The sequence below is a fragment of the Triticum urartu genome, chromosome 1A, assembly GCF_056163025.1.
Source record: "Triticum urartu cultivar PI428250 chromosome 1A, HENAU_Tu73, whole genome shotgun sequence".
NCBI lineage: Eukaryota > Viridiplantae > Streptophyta > Magnoliopsida > Poales > Poaceae > Triticum > Triticum urartu.
Genome location: NC_141873.1, coordinates 26,171,638 through 26,188,696, shown reverse-complemented (window position 1 = coordinate 26,188,696; position 17,059 = coordinate 26,171,638). Strand labels below are relative to the sequence as shown.

The window sequence follows — 17,059 nt, the reverse complement described above, 5'->3', positions numbered from 1 at the left end:
GCATTCCAATCCATCATAGGAAATTGACTAATAAAGAATGGAAATGTATCAAGGATCGATTCGAGAAGAAATTTAGCTGCTGGAAGGGTAAGCTTATGTCATATGGAGGATGGCTACTATTAATTAATTCAGTACTAACGAGCATGCCGATGTTCCTCCTGTCTTTTTTCGAAATACCCAAAGGGGTACGCAAGAGATTAAACTTTTATCGATTTCGATTCTTCTGGCAATCGGATGAGGTTAAGACAAAATATCGTCTGGCAAGATGGGATATTATTTGTCGACCAAAGGACCAGGGGGGCTTGGGATTAAAAACCTCGAGGTGAAAAATAAATGCTTGTTGAGTAAATGGCTATGTCGATTATCACTGCATTCCGAAGGAATGTGGGCCCAGATTCTTCGCAACAAGTATTGACACTCCAAAACTCTAGCCAAGGTTACCGTAAGACCTAATGAGTCACCATTTTGGAAGGGACTCATGAGAGTGAAAGATACTTTCCTCCATGGGGTGAAGTTTAGTGTTGGGGACGGCTCAACAATAAGGTTTTGGGAGGATACGTTGTTAGGAGATACACCACTAGCTCTCCAGTATCCTTCACTGTATCATATTGCTCAACGCAAGGAAGAGTACGTGGCAACAGTGATGCGGACGGTGCCCTTGAATATCCGGTTCAGGCAATCTCTAGTTGGGGAACGCTGGACTTCTTGGCTATACTTAGTCAGGAGGCTAATGGAGGTGCACCTCTCTGATGAGGAGGATTATTTTAGATGGAAGCTCACGAATAGTGGCTTGTTCATGGTCAAGTCCATGTACTTAGATCTCATCAACTCTGACCCAATCCCGCGATCGCTTTATATTTGGCGAGTTAAAGTGCCCTTACGAATTAACATATTTATGTGGTTTGTTCACAAACAAGTGCTAACCAAAGATAACTTATTGAGGCGGAGATGGGTAGGTAGCTCGAGGTGTTGTTTTTGTGATCAGGATGAAACAATACAACACCTATTTCTTGATTGTCCTCTTGTGAAGTTACTTTGACGGTCGGTGCATGTAGCCTTTAATATTTCACCCCCTAATAACATAGAAGCGTTGTTTGGGACGTGGCTTGATGGAGTGAATGTTCATATCACATGTAATATTCGGATCGGAATATGCGCACTTATTTGGGCTATATGGAACTGTAGGAATGATACAATTTTTAACAGAAAACCTATGACTAATTTCTTGCAGGTCATATTCGAGGCTACGGCATGGATCCGTACGTGGTCATTACTCACTTGTCCAGCCTCTAGGGAGTAGCTGGCTACTGGGTGCAACTGATGGGAGATGGCAGCACAGGTTTTTTTCAACCGGTTTGAATGGCGATCACTGCATAGGATAGGTCCTTAGTGGATCCTCATCCAGCCGGATGCGGCTTTGAGACTTGTACTCTTTATTTTTTTTCCTTTGCTCCTTTTGTGAGCAGTACTTTGCAGTTCAGACTTTGTTACTGTCGGTTTTTTAATAAAGTGGCCACATGCATCTCTCCGATGCAGAGGTCGAGGGATGGCCTCCTCTTCAAAAGAAAGGGCTGAAGATGCGGATGGTTTAGCAGATCTACAACCTGGAAAACATAATCAATATGAGGCGATGAGATGCGCAAATGAGTGTAGAAACAAGATTATAGTCATTAAAATAAAATAAATATTCTCTAGCAAAATGACTCGTACACGGTCTGTGATCTGGATTTCTACGCAGCATGCTTTTGATGAGTCCCCTACTGCATGATAGAAAATAAACATATTATAAAAATAATTTTAAGATGCCATGAATAGTTCACAAGAACTTCCTTCAAGTTAATCCGTTACAAGTGCTTACAATGCGCCAAAATATATTGTCGGTAGAGGGGCGACAACAGACTTGTTAATCTTGTTTATCAGTGTCTGCATATCCTGTTAGGGAAAAACATCATCTTAAATGCAACTTTTGGCGAAATGTAATACCAAATGCTTAAAGAGCATATCGACTTACAAATGCTTTGAATGCATGCTTCAGGGCAGTCATCTCATAGATGCAGCATCCTGAAAATTGCAAATATTTAGACAAGAGAACAATGCGACATTCAGAGCAAGACATGTGACTGAATATTAGATAGGAATACTTGCCTAACGACCATACGTCGGGCTTGGAGCCATATGGAATGACAGGAAGAAGTTCAGGGAACATGTAACTGGGAGTTCCTACAACCTTCAGAACAAACACAATATATCAAATTATATAAGCAACTTATATATTAGAAAGAAACACGTGCCTGTGGATTGAGAAAGAACAACTTAGCGACGAAGCTAAATCATCAGAAGTAAACACTTTAGCCAGCCCAAGATCACCTGTTTTAGACAACATATATATTCGAAAACAGAAGATATTGCCATCAGTTCTTTCAAGTATTTTTCCTAGTAACTAATTTTATTAGAGCGTACTGACTGATCAGTATATTTTGGTCCTTTGTAAGAAATATATTTGAACACTGAAAAAAAGTACTATGCATGGTGAGCAACCGGCTAGGCTTAACTGAAATGAAATGTGAGTACCAGATAAAGGTTACAAATGTAAAAACCTTGACATCTCGATGAAGGATATGATTGGCATGCAAGTAATCAAGCACCATCAGGAGCTGCACAAGCCACACACAGAGTTTCTGCATCCAGGAAAATTGGCATCGCAACGGGGCAAAATTCAGTAAGCGGAATTTGCGGCTACTGAACAAGACATATTACAAAGTAGTTGAGCACCTTCTCCGAGAAATGGTTGCCGTTAGCCTTCTTAATGGCCTCTAGCCTGCAAATGCATAGGGAAAAACAAAGAACCACAATTTCGTTACAAGTTCCAAATTCAGTTCAGAGCTCACTTCACAAGTTACACACATACAAGTCCCCTCCCCCGCAGTAACCAATCCTGATGCACACATAGCACCCCTGATGACAACAACAAAAAACACGAATTTCAGACGTCGGCGGTCACATGAATCCTTCCGTCAGAACATATTTTTATTTTTGAAATTTTCAGTAGGAAGATTGAAACGTTGCAAGATAAGATCATAAGAGAAGAGGGGAGACCATGCTCACCTTCGCCACCGAAGAATCTTTGTTTTCCATGATGTAAGGGCTCCTTAATTTTGCGATGAGCTCCATCTGCATGAACAAAATGCCGAATTTCATCCAAAGGTCAAACAAACCATGCATCTAAGTTGAATGTTGACATGTGACATGGCACAAAATAGGGAATGAAAGAAACCTCTTGGTGCGCTGATCCCTGGCACCTCATGGTCTGACGAGCGAGCTCGCTCTTCTTCAAGACATACCTGCAACAAGGCATACTTGAGATTGAGAGATGATCCAGGGACTGTGGGGAGCAAGCAAGGGTGGAATTGCACCAACCTCTTCCTCTCAACCTTGTGCCTCACCAGGAGCGCAGAGCCAAAGGAGCCCTTCCCAATCTGCTCAAGCACCTCGTCTGATTCAGCCCAAATAGCTTCTTCCCTGCGAAGAATCATACGGCCCTGAAGGGGAATCGCAAGAAAAACACCCAAGGAATTGAATTGTTACGTTGCCTGTGCTAATTCTTGCAAGGAAACAGACTGGAGAAAATTTCAACGGCCCACACCAAGGACAGATTCGATTCTAGAGTCAGAAAGGAAGAAAAAAGAAGGAAGCAGAACGGACGCGCAGTCAATACATGTGCAGAGTGTTGTAAATTAACAACTACCTAAAGAATTCTACCACACACCAATTTACTAAAAATGACAATTGACTTTGAAACTTAATTAATGTATCCTTGAATAAAAATAACTAAATATAATATCAGTATAAGGACTCTTAACATCTTAGTACAATGTATTTATTTATCTCGTGTACAGAAGTTCAGTTAAGTTTGTTAGAACCAGGCTGAGAGCTTCAATCTCTATAATCCCGTTTTCCCCCAAACCCTAAAACCTCTGGCGGCGATGGTGGCGACTAGGGTTTTACGTGGAACCTTCTCTGCCCAACGATTCGTCGCCGGTGCAAGCGAGGTAGGAGAGTGGCAAGTTCTCCGGGCTCATGGCTGCTCCCAGCGCCATGGGCTCAGTGGAGGGGAGCGATTCCCAGGCGGGGAACGCCTCCAGGAGGATACTTGAGGAGGCCCTTGGGAAGCTTGATATATCGAGGAAGAGGCTACTCCTCTGATCCTTGACGATTGCGTCGAGGGAAGGCCGGGGAAGTGGCTATTGGCCGGTAAAGTGCTCCACCGGAACCATATTCACATCCAGACCATCACTAATGCGCTTCGGCCGGCTTGGGGCAATCCACGAGGTCTCAAGTTCAGATCGGCGGGAGTAAACATGTTTGTTGCAGAGTTCGAGACTCAGAGAGACAGAGATCGGGTGTGGGGAGGCTCACCTTGGCACATCAGCAAAAACGTCGTGGTGTTGGCGGAGTTTGACGAGTGCATGCGGCCTGATGAGGTCCAGTTTGATCGTCTGCAGATTTGGGCTAGGGTTATGGATCTTCCCTATAACCTAAGGGATGAGGCGTGGTGGAATTCGATTGCTCAGCAGATGGATAAGAACGCTCAATTTGTCAGGTTTGATCACAATGGCGGTTATCTGCGAGCAAGGATATCTATTGAGGTAGACAAGCCTTTGAGGAGGTGGATTTTGATTGATTCTTCTAGGAGGAGGAAGATGGATGTGTATGAAATTCAATATGAACAGCTGCCCTATTTTGCTTCTCCTGTGGCAGACTAGGACATTCAGAGCTCTATTGTGCTACCCCGAGCTCCCGCGATGCCAAGGGTGAGCTACCATTTGGTTCCAAGCTTCGTGCTTCGGATGATGCAAAGAAGCAGCCGGCCAGCGACAATTCCACCAGGGAACCAAAGACTCAGAACAAGCCAACCACTAGAAATTCGAGTACTAATAAGGAACCTGGAGAGGAAGTGACTTCTCCTATGAAGAGCAAGCGGCAGCCAAAGCACGAAGAAGCCCCACATCAAGTTTACAAACTAGTAGCTAAAACTTTGTTGCTCACATATGGGAGTGTGAACGATCCTATTGGGGACACGAGTGCAAGCATCAAGGACCCAACCTCAGCCAGTAATGAAACAGAAGGGGATGAATTTGCTCGTGATCCAAAGAAGAAGAAGCCTACACCAGAAAACTCGGCAGAGACCGCGGCGCGTTCCTGCCCGTCACAATGAGTGTTTTAAGTTGGAACTGCCGGGGGCTTGGGAACCCCGAGGCAGTTCGGGAGCTTTGCAGCATTGTGAAGCTTGAAGGACCCTCCCTTCTCTTTGTAATGGAAACGAAAATCAAGGTAAACAGAGTTGAGGATTTGAAGTATACACTTGGTTTTACAGGCAGTTTTGCTGTTGACAGTGTCGGCCTTAGTGGTGGCATAGATCTGTTCTGGTCCAAAGATGTGACCGTTGATTTGAAATTTTTTAGTAAGAACCATATTGATGCACTAGTTCAGAATACCAATCAGAACGCTTATGTTTGGCGTTTCACCGGTTTTTACGGAGCACCGCGGGCGGAAGAGAGACATCACAGTTGGCGGTTCTTGCGTACTTTGTACAATATACCCCATAGCGCATGGTTGTGCGTGGGAGATTTATAATGAAACCTTGTTTGCTTGTGAGCACTTCAGCAGAGCGGCTCGGTCTGAAACTCACATGAGAGCGTTTCGGGAGGTTGTGGATGAGATCTCCTTCCAAGAATTGGGCTGGTCTGGCACGGCTTAGACATGGGATAACCATCAATCGGAGATGCAAATGTCAAGGCACGGCTAGACAGAGCCTTTGCTAATGAGGAATTCCGTCAGTTTTTTCATCACATACGGGTTAGACATTTACCTTCAGTTGAGTCTGATCATTGCTTTGTGATAGCAGAAATCAAGGAGGTTTTGACAGATCGGCCTAGGGAAAACAAACAATTCAGGTACGAAAACGTATGGCAGACCCATACAGATTATGATCGCCTCGTAGCTGAGACTTGGCAAGGCATACCACGGACTCCTGGTCTCCAAGGCATTGCTTCGGCACTTGGTACATTGCAGTCAACCTTAGAGCCATGGAGTTTGAAGGGGTTTGGGTGTTTGACACGTACCATCAGACAACTCCAAAAGCGTTTGAACCGTGTTCGGTGTCAGGCCATAGGAACCGGGCTGCCCGATGAGGAGAAAAACATTGTTAAAAAATTGAAAGAGGCCCTGCATCAAGAGGAAGTGTGGACTTGACAGAGGTCGAGAGTTCCGTGGCTTTGCAAGGGTGATGGCAACACATCTTACTTTCAAGCACAGCGCCAACAAATGAATAAAAACACAGAGTTGCGACGAGCTTATGACACCGTGTGTGCTAGTGGAGATGAGGATAAAGTGGATGTGCAGACTTTTTATCAACAGTTATATGAATCACAAGGCTTTACCAACCCACAGTTTTTGTTATCGCATGTGCCGGTCAGGGTGTCACAGGCGATGAACACCGATCTTTCCAAACCCTACACCCCGGAGGAAGTCAAGGTGGCGTTGTTTCAAATAGCTCCGTCCAAGGCACCGGGTGTTGATGGTTTTACTGCAGGTTTTTATCAGCATCATTGGGACTCACTTGGTAATGATGTAACCCAGGCAGTACTTGATTTTATGAATGGGGGAGAGCTACCATCAGGTCTGAATGACACTTCTATTACTCTCATCCCCAAGGTCAGACACCCCAATCAATAACTCAATACCGTACTATTGCTTTGTGCCCAGTTCTATACAAGATTGCAGCTAAGGCAGTCACTAATCGCTTGAGATGCATTATGGACGAGGTAATCAGTGAAGAGCAAAGTGCATTTGTTCCCGGACGCCTCATTACTGACAATGTTCTAGTTGCTTATGAAAGCATACATACGATGAGGAGAAGAAAGAAGGGCAAGAATTACTCATGCGCGGTGAAACTTGATATGATGAAAGCATAGGATCGCGCTGAGTGGCATTATCTGGAAGCTATACTAGTTCGGCTGGGCTTTTGTATGAGCTTTGTTATATTTTGATAATGAAGTGTGTCTCTTCGGTTCAGTTTTTGGTCCGTGTCAACGGAGAGTTGCTACCATACTTCACACCAACCAGACGATTCCGTCAAGGAGACCTAGTTACACCTTATCTTTTTCTGCTTTGTGCAGAAGGTTTTTCCTCATTGTTCAAATATTACAATGGAATAACGATAGACAGGGGTCTGAGAGTGATCTATAGATCACCATGGGTCACACATTTTTTATTTGCAGATGATAGTCTGATCTTCATCAATGCATGTAATCCAAGTGCTCTCAGACTTAATGAAATTCTCAGAATCTATGGAGAGGCCTCGGGCCGAAGTGTTAATCGTGACAAAAGTTTGGTTTACTTCAGTTCTCACACCCCAGATTCATTGAGGCAGGTTATGCAAGCAACATTAAATATCCATGTGCAAGCATTCAGCGAGAAATACCTGGGGCTACCTACCGCTGTGGGTCGGATCACAAGTAGCACATTTGATCATATCAGCGAGAGAGCTCGTGGGAAAATGCAAGGTTGGTCAGAGAAATTATTGGCATGTGCAGGCCGAGAGACTCTTCTCAAATCGGTCATCCAATCTATTCCTACATATCCAATGAGCACCTTTCTTTTGACCAAGAAAGTTTGTAAGAGTCTTACTTCACCACTGGCTAAATATTTTTGGAGTAGCTCTCTTGACAAGAAATCATTGCACTGGGTGTCCTGGAAGGAGCTAGCTACACCCAAGTGCAAGGGTGGTATGGGTTTCCGAGACCCTCATATTTTCAATCTTGCTATGTTGGGCAAACACGGATGGCGGTTCATCACCAACCCCAATTCCCTTTGTGCAAGAGTCTTGAAAGGCCGCTATTTTCCCGACACTGACTTCATCCAGGCTACTGTACCTAAGTCGGCGTCGGCCACTTGGAGGGCGATCGTCGCTGGGAGGGAGGCCCTACGGCCGGACTGATTTCCCGCGTGGGCGATGGCTCCTCCATCTAGGTTTGGAATGGCAAGTGGATTCCAGGTACAATATCTATGTCTCCTATTTTTTGGCCAGAACACACGACCGTTGAGCGTGTGTCCGAGCTTATTGATCCATCTAATTGGTCGTGGAGACAAGAACTTGTTCGACATACTTTCATTGCTCCTGATGCCGAAGCAATATTGAATATCCCTATTCGGCAAGGAGGAGGAGATGATTTTCTTGCATGGCCATTCGAAAGATCGGGGAACCACATTGTGAAGTCGGCGTACCGTGCTCTCGTGACTCAAAAAGAGCGAGTTGCTATAGAGGAAGGGGCGGCTACAGGAACCTCAGAGGAAGATACACAGTTGTGGAAATCTCTATGGAAATTGAATGTCATCCCAAAGGTTAGAGTGTTCTGGTGGAGGGTTCTTCGTGGAATCCTCCCAGATGAGACCACTCTTAACTATCGACATATTGCAGAGATCGGTCGATGCAAAGTTTCCTTGGCTATGGACGAGAAACTGGAGCATGCACTCATACATTGTTCACACGCAAAATGCTTATGGGAAGAAGCGTATGCTTGGTTCAGCCTCAGACTGCCTCGTCTTCATCCAGAATCATGGGCGCGAGATATCACATGTGAGTCTCGGTTCACAAATGATGATCGCGCAAAGACCACAACAATTATGTGGTCTATATGGCACTCCCGGAACAGAATCAAGCATGGTGAAGAGGGAAAGAATCCAACCGCAACGCTCAGGGCCACCAAGGAGGCGATTGCCCTCCTTCATCTTCCACGTCGAGATGCAATGATTCTGCCTGGCTTCGGTTGAAGACCGCCTGATGAGGGACTTGTCAAGATCACTACGGACGGTGCCTTAAACTTAGCAGATGGCAGGGGGCGGTGCAGGAGGGGTGGCCAGATCCTCTTCGGCGCTCCTAGGAGCATGGTGCAAAACATAATTGGGTATCTCTGATCCCTTGATTATGGAGGGTTTATCACTTTGAGATGGAGTTTGTTTTGAATCACTTCGAGGATTCTCGCATGTGGTAATGGAGACTGATTGCTTGGAGATGGTGACGCTCTGGAACACTCGCCACAATTCTCGGTCAATTGTGGCTCCTTTATTGTTAGAGATAGGAGAGCTATGTAATAATTTTACTCTTTTTGATATTCAGCATGTAAAAAGGTCAGCTAATGTTCCGGCGCATCTTTGTGCAAAACGTGCTTGCACTCTGAATGTGACCGATACCTGGGTTGAGGAGACTCCGGGTTTTTGGTGACCAGCCTTTTGGCTGATTGTCCCAAGAATGCCTTCATATGAATAAAGCTCTCTGGTTTCCCCGCAAAAAAAGGCCGAGAGCTTCATTTCCTAGTAATAAGCGCAGGCAACAAACTCAAACCACCATGATGGAAAATTACGATCCACGTCTTGGTGCAAAGAAATTATGGAATGATGAACAAAGTACTACAGTAACTCCTAGGTCAGTGTTTCTTGTATAACCTTGCCTATAATTTGAAAGATTATGCAATATGCTGCTTGGAAACATGTTACTCGAGCAATTCTTTTCAGGTTGTCCAACTATTACTACAAATGGCGTTTTCCATCTAAAAACACAATCATTCATTGTATTTAAGTTTTTTAACATTTGCAGCAAGGGAACCTAAGAAGAATACGTATTCCCTATCAATGGTGGATAAAACTATACGCCAACATGCTACATCATACCATTGTGTCAACTGCACAAAAGAACTGTCGGTAAAGCCATACGCAAGGCAACTGAACTTCTCTGCAAAAACTGAATGAAAGGATGATAGATAGTCTATACTAATTTATAATACACTTAGAATCAAAAACATGTATAATATACTAATATACTGTATAGACAAAACACTGCCATTAGTTCTATACTTCTAGTGCATGCTGTAGACATAGAGAAGACATTCATTTACATTGCAGTATTTTAATGGCTGCTAAAAGAACAAACACCTTAAACTACAGAGGCCATAGACAGCAAAGAACACCTAGTCACAGAGGCGACACTCACCAGCAAGCAAGCGCACGTACAACGCAACCGTCTTAACCCCTTCACTCACTTCATCATCATGTAGTTGAACTGCTTCCACCCCAGGCGCTGCACCTCGCCGTCCCTGAGGCGCTCAACGCCCAGGTAGAAGAAGGCATTCTTTGAGGTCGCACCGGATGGAACAGAACAGTGGATACAGTAGGCATCGGCTAGCTGGGAGGCGTACCCTGCATAGAATAGCTTTGCCATCTCTCACAAGCTGGCACAGTATTGTGATCAACATGTTATGCATTATTTTTGTAACCCAGCAAAAAATATTATGTCAAAATACACGAGTAAAATAACTGACGAACTGTTTTGTTGTATGGAAGAATCAGGAGTTTATCTATGTAACAATCATCAACCAGATTATAGACTAAGGCTGTAAAATTGCGTTGATGCATCCCAGTATCCATAAATCTTACTATTTCACATACAACACCCAAAATGAATCAAATGCTGGAGATTCCAAAAAATTGTTGTCCCACAGTTTATTAGCTACATGGAATTGGTGCAGCCAAGCAGCCTTTTTTTATGCTGAACATAAATTCAGTGACCTATGAGATCCAAAAGATGACAGTAGACCCAGCACAACCATCACATGTTTGGTAAAACTTATTGAGTAAATGGATCAGTATAATCCTCAATTTTTAGCCTATGCATGCCATCTTTAAAGAAAGAAGAGGTAAATGTCATTATCAAATAAAACATGTAGGAAGTTAGTGTAAGAAATAGGGAAAGAATATCTCATGATTTCATGAGTCAAAGCAATAACGATTCATGTATCTTGTTAGCTACTCCAACAACAGTGTGAATCTCCTCAATGAAGAGAATGACCTGTCCATCAGAATCTACGTCTTCTTTAAGCCTATCCTCAAATTCTTCTCAATATTTTGCACCGGAAATCAAAGCACCCATGTCAATTGGTAATTAGCTGCTCAAAACAAAAGTAAAATTCACTCATAAGATCCTCCTGATATATCCCTCGACAATATAGCATCCTTGCATTGACAAGTATACTTAGTCGACAATTTGTCAGTGCTTGTGGGACATCTCCTTGCACTAACCTCTGAGCAAGCCTAAATAAGAATGTAAAATACAGTAAGAGAAACTACTTACATACTCACCACCCAATCATGTGGGTTACCAGGGTATCTGATCAGAAACTATTAGTTAGTTTTGCAATGCACTGGAAAAGACCATATATCTATAATGGTAACAAATCTCAGTGCGGCAATATCTCTAACAGTTCAGAAATATTACATATTACAAAACAACACAATAGAACACGCAGTAGCAGTAGCAAGCAACATTCCCTGCACTCTTACATCGAGTGACCATCCTCTCACGCAGCAAACATAACAACAACCAAGTCTCTCTAGCCTCCCTGATTGCTAAAAATCACTCTGTGGCCCTTGCTAGAAATCCATGATTGCCGGCTAGACAATTCTCTCCCGTTACCAGCTGCACGACGTCTCTTTTCTTCTCACCCTCTCTCCTTCAGATCAACACATTTGTCATTTGGGAAAATAGTAGACAAAATTGGATGAATATTCGATGTATATACATGAATTCAATACTAGCTACAATGGTCACATACTTCATCTTCTTTTCTATTAGAGTAGACACACAATGAAGAGAGTTGACGGTGCTCCTCCTCAACTCATGGTGGTGAAGGAAGAGAGAGGGGTGCAGCCCGCGGGGACGAATATGGACGGGGCTTGTCTTGGCCGGAGCACGTCTTCGTCACCTGTAGGGATCAGGTCGTCGTCATCAGGCTAGAGCTGATCTCGAGGGGAGGGCTGCAACACCTCGTTCACACCATGGTGGTAGCGCGTTCGTGGTGCTCATCGCCGCCGTCGCGACATACTCCGCCTCGTCCACACCATGGTGGTAGCACGTCCACGGTGCTCCATGGTCGACGTCGTCCTCCCGCACATCGGGCTCGCGCAGGAGATGGTGAAGTCTTGCGGAGGAGGACGGCAAGGGCGTGGGGAGGAGGAAGTCATCGCCGGGAGGCACCGCGTCGGCGTGGGGCAAATAGCTCCCATGCGACATCGTTGGTATGAATTGTCTCTCATGCGACATCGTCGGTTCAAATGGCTCTCATGCGACATCTGCGTTGGAAAAAATAGCTGCCATGCGACACTACTGCCTAATCCAAAGACACATGTTTAAAACTCGAATCAGGTGAGCGGGACCCATAGCGTGGGACCCACCAACTTATCCAGCTCAGCATTGGTCAGGTGAGCGGGACCCACAGCATGGACCCACTAACTTATCCAGCTCAGCGTTGGTACAAGAGGACACCGAGCCGTGCCCCGAGCCGTGCAGCACCCGAGCCCATCCTTCCCCCCCTCCCCGACCGTTGTTGTTCTTCTTCTCCGGTGACGACGCGCAGCAACGCCGTTTCGGGCCGTGACCTAGCAATGTCGAGCTCCGCTTCAGCCTCCCGCCGCTCATGGCCGCGCTATGGCGCAGTGCCCATGACAAGGGGCCCTGCATGCCCATGTACCGCACCCCTGAAGCGGCTAGTCACAACGACCGGCAAGAATGGCAACCTTGGGCAGGAATTCGTGAAATGCAAGAGCAAACCAGAGCAGGGAAAGGTGAGATTTTACTTCTCAATATGCCAATTTTGGTTTTTGTCTCCCAATTTCATATTTTCCCATTTTTCATCGGATTTGGGATTTAGGGTGCATCTTTCTGATTTCAGAAATTGAAGCAATGCACCCATTTTGAGTGGCTAGATGAGTACATAGAGCGGATTCAACTGGAGGGTGCATCAAGGGAGCTTGATTTACCGTTGGAGGCGGAGAAGTTGGGCAAGTTTGGATCGTGCCCGTCTGGATCTGGGGCCCCTGGATCTGGCAATTCCATTGGGGGCGCCCATCCCATTGGTGCTACTGTGGGGGATGCAAGAGTGACGGCAGAGCTGAAGAAGCTGAACAATCTGATGAAGAAACTCATCGAATTGCAGAAGCAGGGCAATTTGATGGGGCTGATGGCCGGACTTTTTTAAGTTTGTGTAATTGCTCTCGCATTTGTTTATGTGATGATAATTAGTAGTAAGTGAATAGATTGGACATCATTTGTAATCGTAATGATATGGATGTTTGAATAAAAGTGTTGCGATGTACGAATTCGGCATGTCTTCTCCACTCTGTTTCGGCCCCATTTTTTTAGTTCTTCAGTTCGTCATCAGTTTCAGTTTCAGTGGTAGAGGGAGAAAAGGAAAAAAAAAGGTTCGTCCACAGTTGCCCGAAAAGGCCAGGCCCATATAGAAGTTAGGCAGGGTCGAATAGAACATATCCAGGCCCATTCATAAAGAAGTGAAGCTAGTGCAAAAAAAAGTGCACTCGGTCATTGACATCGATATATCTTTTCGGCTTTAGGTTATTTCACAAATTTTAAGTTTCCTACAGTCACCTTTTTTAAGATAACTCATCTGATAATTATTTGAGCTATTTTTATGCACAAGCTATCGTGTCCGATGGTAGGGTCCCGTGTTGTTTCGGCTAAAAGAAATGGTAGGTTCTAGTTAGCAGTCTAACTTGCAGTCTTTGTGAATAAAAAAAGTTGCAATTGTTTGCAATTTTAAATTTTTTGATTTGTGCCATGGTGTTTTCAAAGTTTTTACTCGTGTGCTTCAACCGAAAAAGGTTTTCCCCCTCTCAAAAAAAGAAGACATCTAGTGTGCCCCTAGTAGCATCTGCTTACAACAGAGGGGCATCCCCTTACAACATATAGTGCATAAAACATAAAAGGAAGATAATTAACTAGACACATGCTAACAACAACTTTTATGATAGGATCATGTTTTAGTGCATTTTTCAGTTCACATGGCCACAAAAAATGCAATGGAGAAACTTTAGGCCCGAAAGAACGTTAATAGATAGAACGACAGAGGGGCATCGGGTACCCTAGTAGCATCCCCTTAGAGAACATATAGAGGGGCATCCCCTTACAACATATAGTGCATAAAACATGAAAGGAAAATAATTAAAACTAGACATATAGCTAGAAGACACGGGCACACACGCCCCAACCAACACAACACAAGCTAGACAGATAGAAAGACTCGCACTCGAAAAACTCCTTGGCCCCTCCTTAGCCGGCCCCCCTCACTTGTCGTTCTCCGGCATCTGGTAGGGGAGGGTGTGCATGCCATTGGGGTGGTGGAAGATGTGGTGGAAGTTGGTGAACATGTTGTATGTGGCGAATGCGATAAACTCGCATCCACACGAGAACACCTGGCCGAGGAGGTGGTGAGCGTCGTAGGGGTTGGTGAAGGTGACGTAGAGGCCGATGACGATGCCGTTGGCGTCGCCATCGTACTGCTTGTGGAGGTGGAACATGGGCGGATTGCCCGGAGGAAGAAGCGAGCCAACTCTCTAGGGCCCCTCCACCTTGAGATGGCCCACACCCTCAGGCTATTCTCGACGATGACTCCGGCCAGGTACTCCCTCTCCGGCACGGTGCGAGGGCAACGGTAGGTAGAGTCGTAGAACTGCATGGTGGCTCGAGTGGTGGATTTGGCTCGAAAAGAAGAAGTGGAGGAGGCTTGAGAGATGAGTGTGAGAGGGATGAGGAAATGGTGCCCTTTTATAGCCGCGTTGCACCCGTAGTCAATGTACATGATGCCTTCGATCGTTTTCTCTTCTCCGTTCGTGCTGGCATAAGTAATTGTTGGCATTAATTCAAAAACGGCGGGCAGAGCATCCAAAGAGGCACGGGCGGCACAGGCGAGATGCATCGTTTCGTGGACTTGCATCGGCGGTGACGCCGCGTGGGAACATGCCCGTTCATCCGCGCATGACACTGAAAAAGGAGCTGCACCACTAACGCATCCGGCCTGGGTCTCAGGTTCAAACATGCATTTGTTTAAATAGCTTAGATGCGACGTGCCTATACGCTTATACGCTGCGCCCCTGCCGCTGCTTTACTGCGTCAATGTGTGCATGCAAGCCCGCATGCAAATGGCTAGGCTGTGTCCCAGCGTTCACGAGCACAGAATAGCTAGGTTGCGACGCAGTTGCATGGAATGCATGGGACAGGGATGGCGCACATGTCAGTGACCCTCTTGCATGCAGCCCATTCCCCCTCTCGACGGCCGTGCGCACGCACGCCGGGATTTATCGGGCCCGATCCGCTCGGCCCAATGGTCACGGAGATGCTCCCCCGCTCAACGTTATCTGTTCGTCAGAGAAAAAAATGGTGGCCAATCAGATTGGAGAATCAGGGCTCCCACGGATCGCCCCGCGGAATCCTTCTAGAAGGCATATCCGACGATCGCAGATTGGCGTTAGGGTTAGATCGACGGTGGACATTTGGCACTAGGGTTACATGGGTTTTGGAGGCAGTCAACGGGGTTTTGAAAGGTTTGACCGAACATTCAAATGTGTATAACTAATTCAAAAAAATCTAAAAAATTAAAAACCTGCGCATATAGTCTTGTTATGTTACATAGTTATGATATAAAATGATAAACTTGATCTAATGATCTTTACATGATAAAACCTTCACAAATTGGACTATCTCGACTGAGGTTGCATAGAGTTCAAAGGAGTGAGAAGAGGGTTTGAGGTTTTGAAAATGCAAAAAGAAATCAAAAACCACACCTTAGCTTCATTTTGGAGTGACTATGGAGGATCTGGAGTTATTTTTGCATTTTAAATTTTTAAACTTCTTTTATTGCTGACTTTGTATTAAAGGGTCTTTTTTCGAAAATAAATTAATAATATTAATACTTATTCAAAAAAAGGTGAGACTTCGTATTGATCCTATATAGGTATAATATAAGCTAAGAAAATCTTTTTGGATGATTTTGAGAAGGTCGAAAAAAACTTGCTTAGAAATGGGGTCGTTTTCCCTTACTTTGGAGCCTATTTGGACAATATTTTCAGTGACTATGAGTTGGACTTCAAAAAAAGGGTTGGATTTATGAACTAAAGTGCATAGTAGTACATAAAACAATGCAACGTCACAGAACAAACAAATGAACTCCAAAAATATTGGAGATAGGTTCAAATTTGAATGTCGGTTCAAATTTAAATTTTATTTCAAGTCAAATCAACATCATAGAACATAAGTTTTCACGTGAAAGAACATAAGTTTTCACATCAAATGACAATAAACTTAAGTTTTCACATCACATTTGAATGATTTCGACTCTATTACTTTTGCTTCTTTCTACCACTCGATTTCTTCTCCTTTTTTCCATCATTTGGTTCCATGGCGCATAGTTTGTTGATGCTGATGCTCTTGCTTTTTGGCCGCTTGGTTTTCTTGCCAACTCCACTAGGCCCCCTCAACTTCTGCACCTGGCCATGTCCCACTTCTTCAGTTTGCACTTCTGGAGATTGAGTAGATGGCCCACATTGTTCAACTACTTCAGTTTGCAACTCAACACTTGGCAGTACAACCTCCAAACATGGCAACACAGCTGTCAAAGCAGATTCGCATGGCAGCTGGCAGCACAACAGTTGCTTCATCTGCAACAGTTTTAGATTGCCCTAGCGCCTGCAAAACAGATTAAGTATGCATCACATCGTCCAAAACAGAAACACTTAGCTCATGTTCAGTACTAACAGTTTCAGTTTGCTCCATATCTTTGTCACCAAACATTATCTACTTAGTGCTCTTCCTTCTAAAGCCATTGAGTCTTGCTTTTTTCACTGGCCAGCATTGTTCAACAACAAGAGGTAGGGCTTTTTCTGCATGCTTCCTCCTAAAAAATAAAGCATTTCACTTGGTTTGATACTAGAACAAGTAGCAAAATCAAAAACTTGCAAAAACAGTAACATAAACATACTTTGGCCTCTGAGGAGTGTAAATGCATTTGGATGAACCAATTCTGTGCCCAAGTACCTCACACAACTTGCACCTATTTTTGTTACCTTTTTGAGCCCTTTTGGGCTTATCATTCTTTTCCTTTTCCTTTTTCCCCTTCTTACTACAACCACCTTTCTCAAACCATGCTTTGAATCTGCT

At 44.6% G+C, this 17,059-nt stretch overlaps 1 protein-coding gene and 1 pseudogene across 1 annotated transcript; one reads left to right on the top strand and one right to left on the bottom strand.

Moving 5' to 3' along the window:
- Positions 1–906: 906 nt before the first annotated feature.
- Positions 907–4,097, bottom strand: LOC125532588 (serine/threonine-protein kinase Nek3-like; annotated as a pseudogene).
- An 8,398-nt stretch (positions 4,098–12,495) lies between these two features.
- Positions 12,496–13,088, top strand: LOC147988673 (uncharacterized). Its single transcript, XM_087535451.1, has 2 exons — positions 12,496–12,675; positions 12,783–13,088. Exons 1-2 carry the CDS (start codon positions 12,496–12,498, stop codon positions 13,086–13,088), a joined length of 486 nt encoding a protein of 161 aa, XP_087391577.1.
- Positions 13,089–17,059: the final 3,971 nt, after the last annotated feature.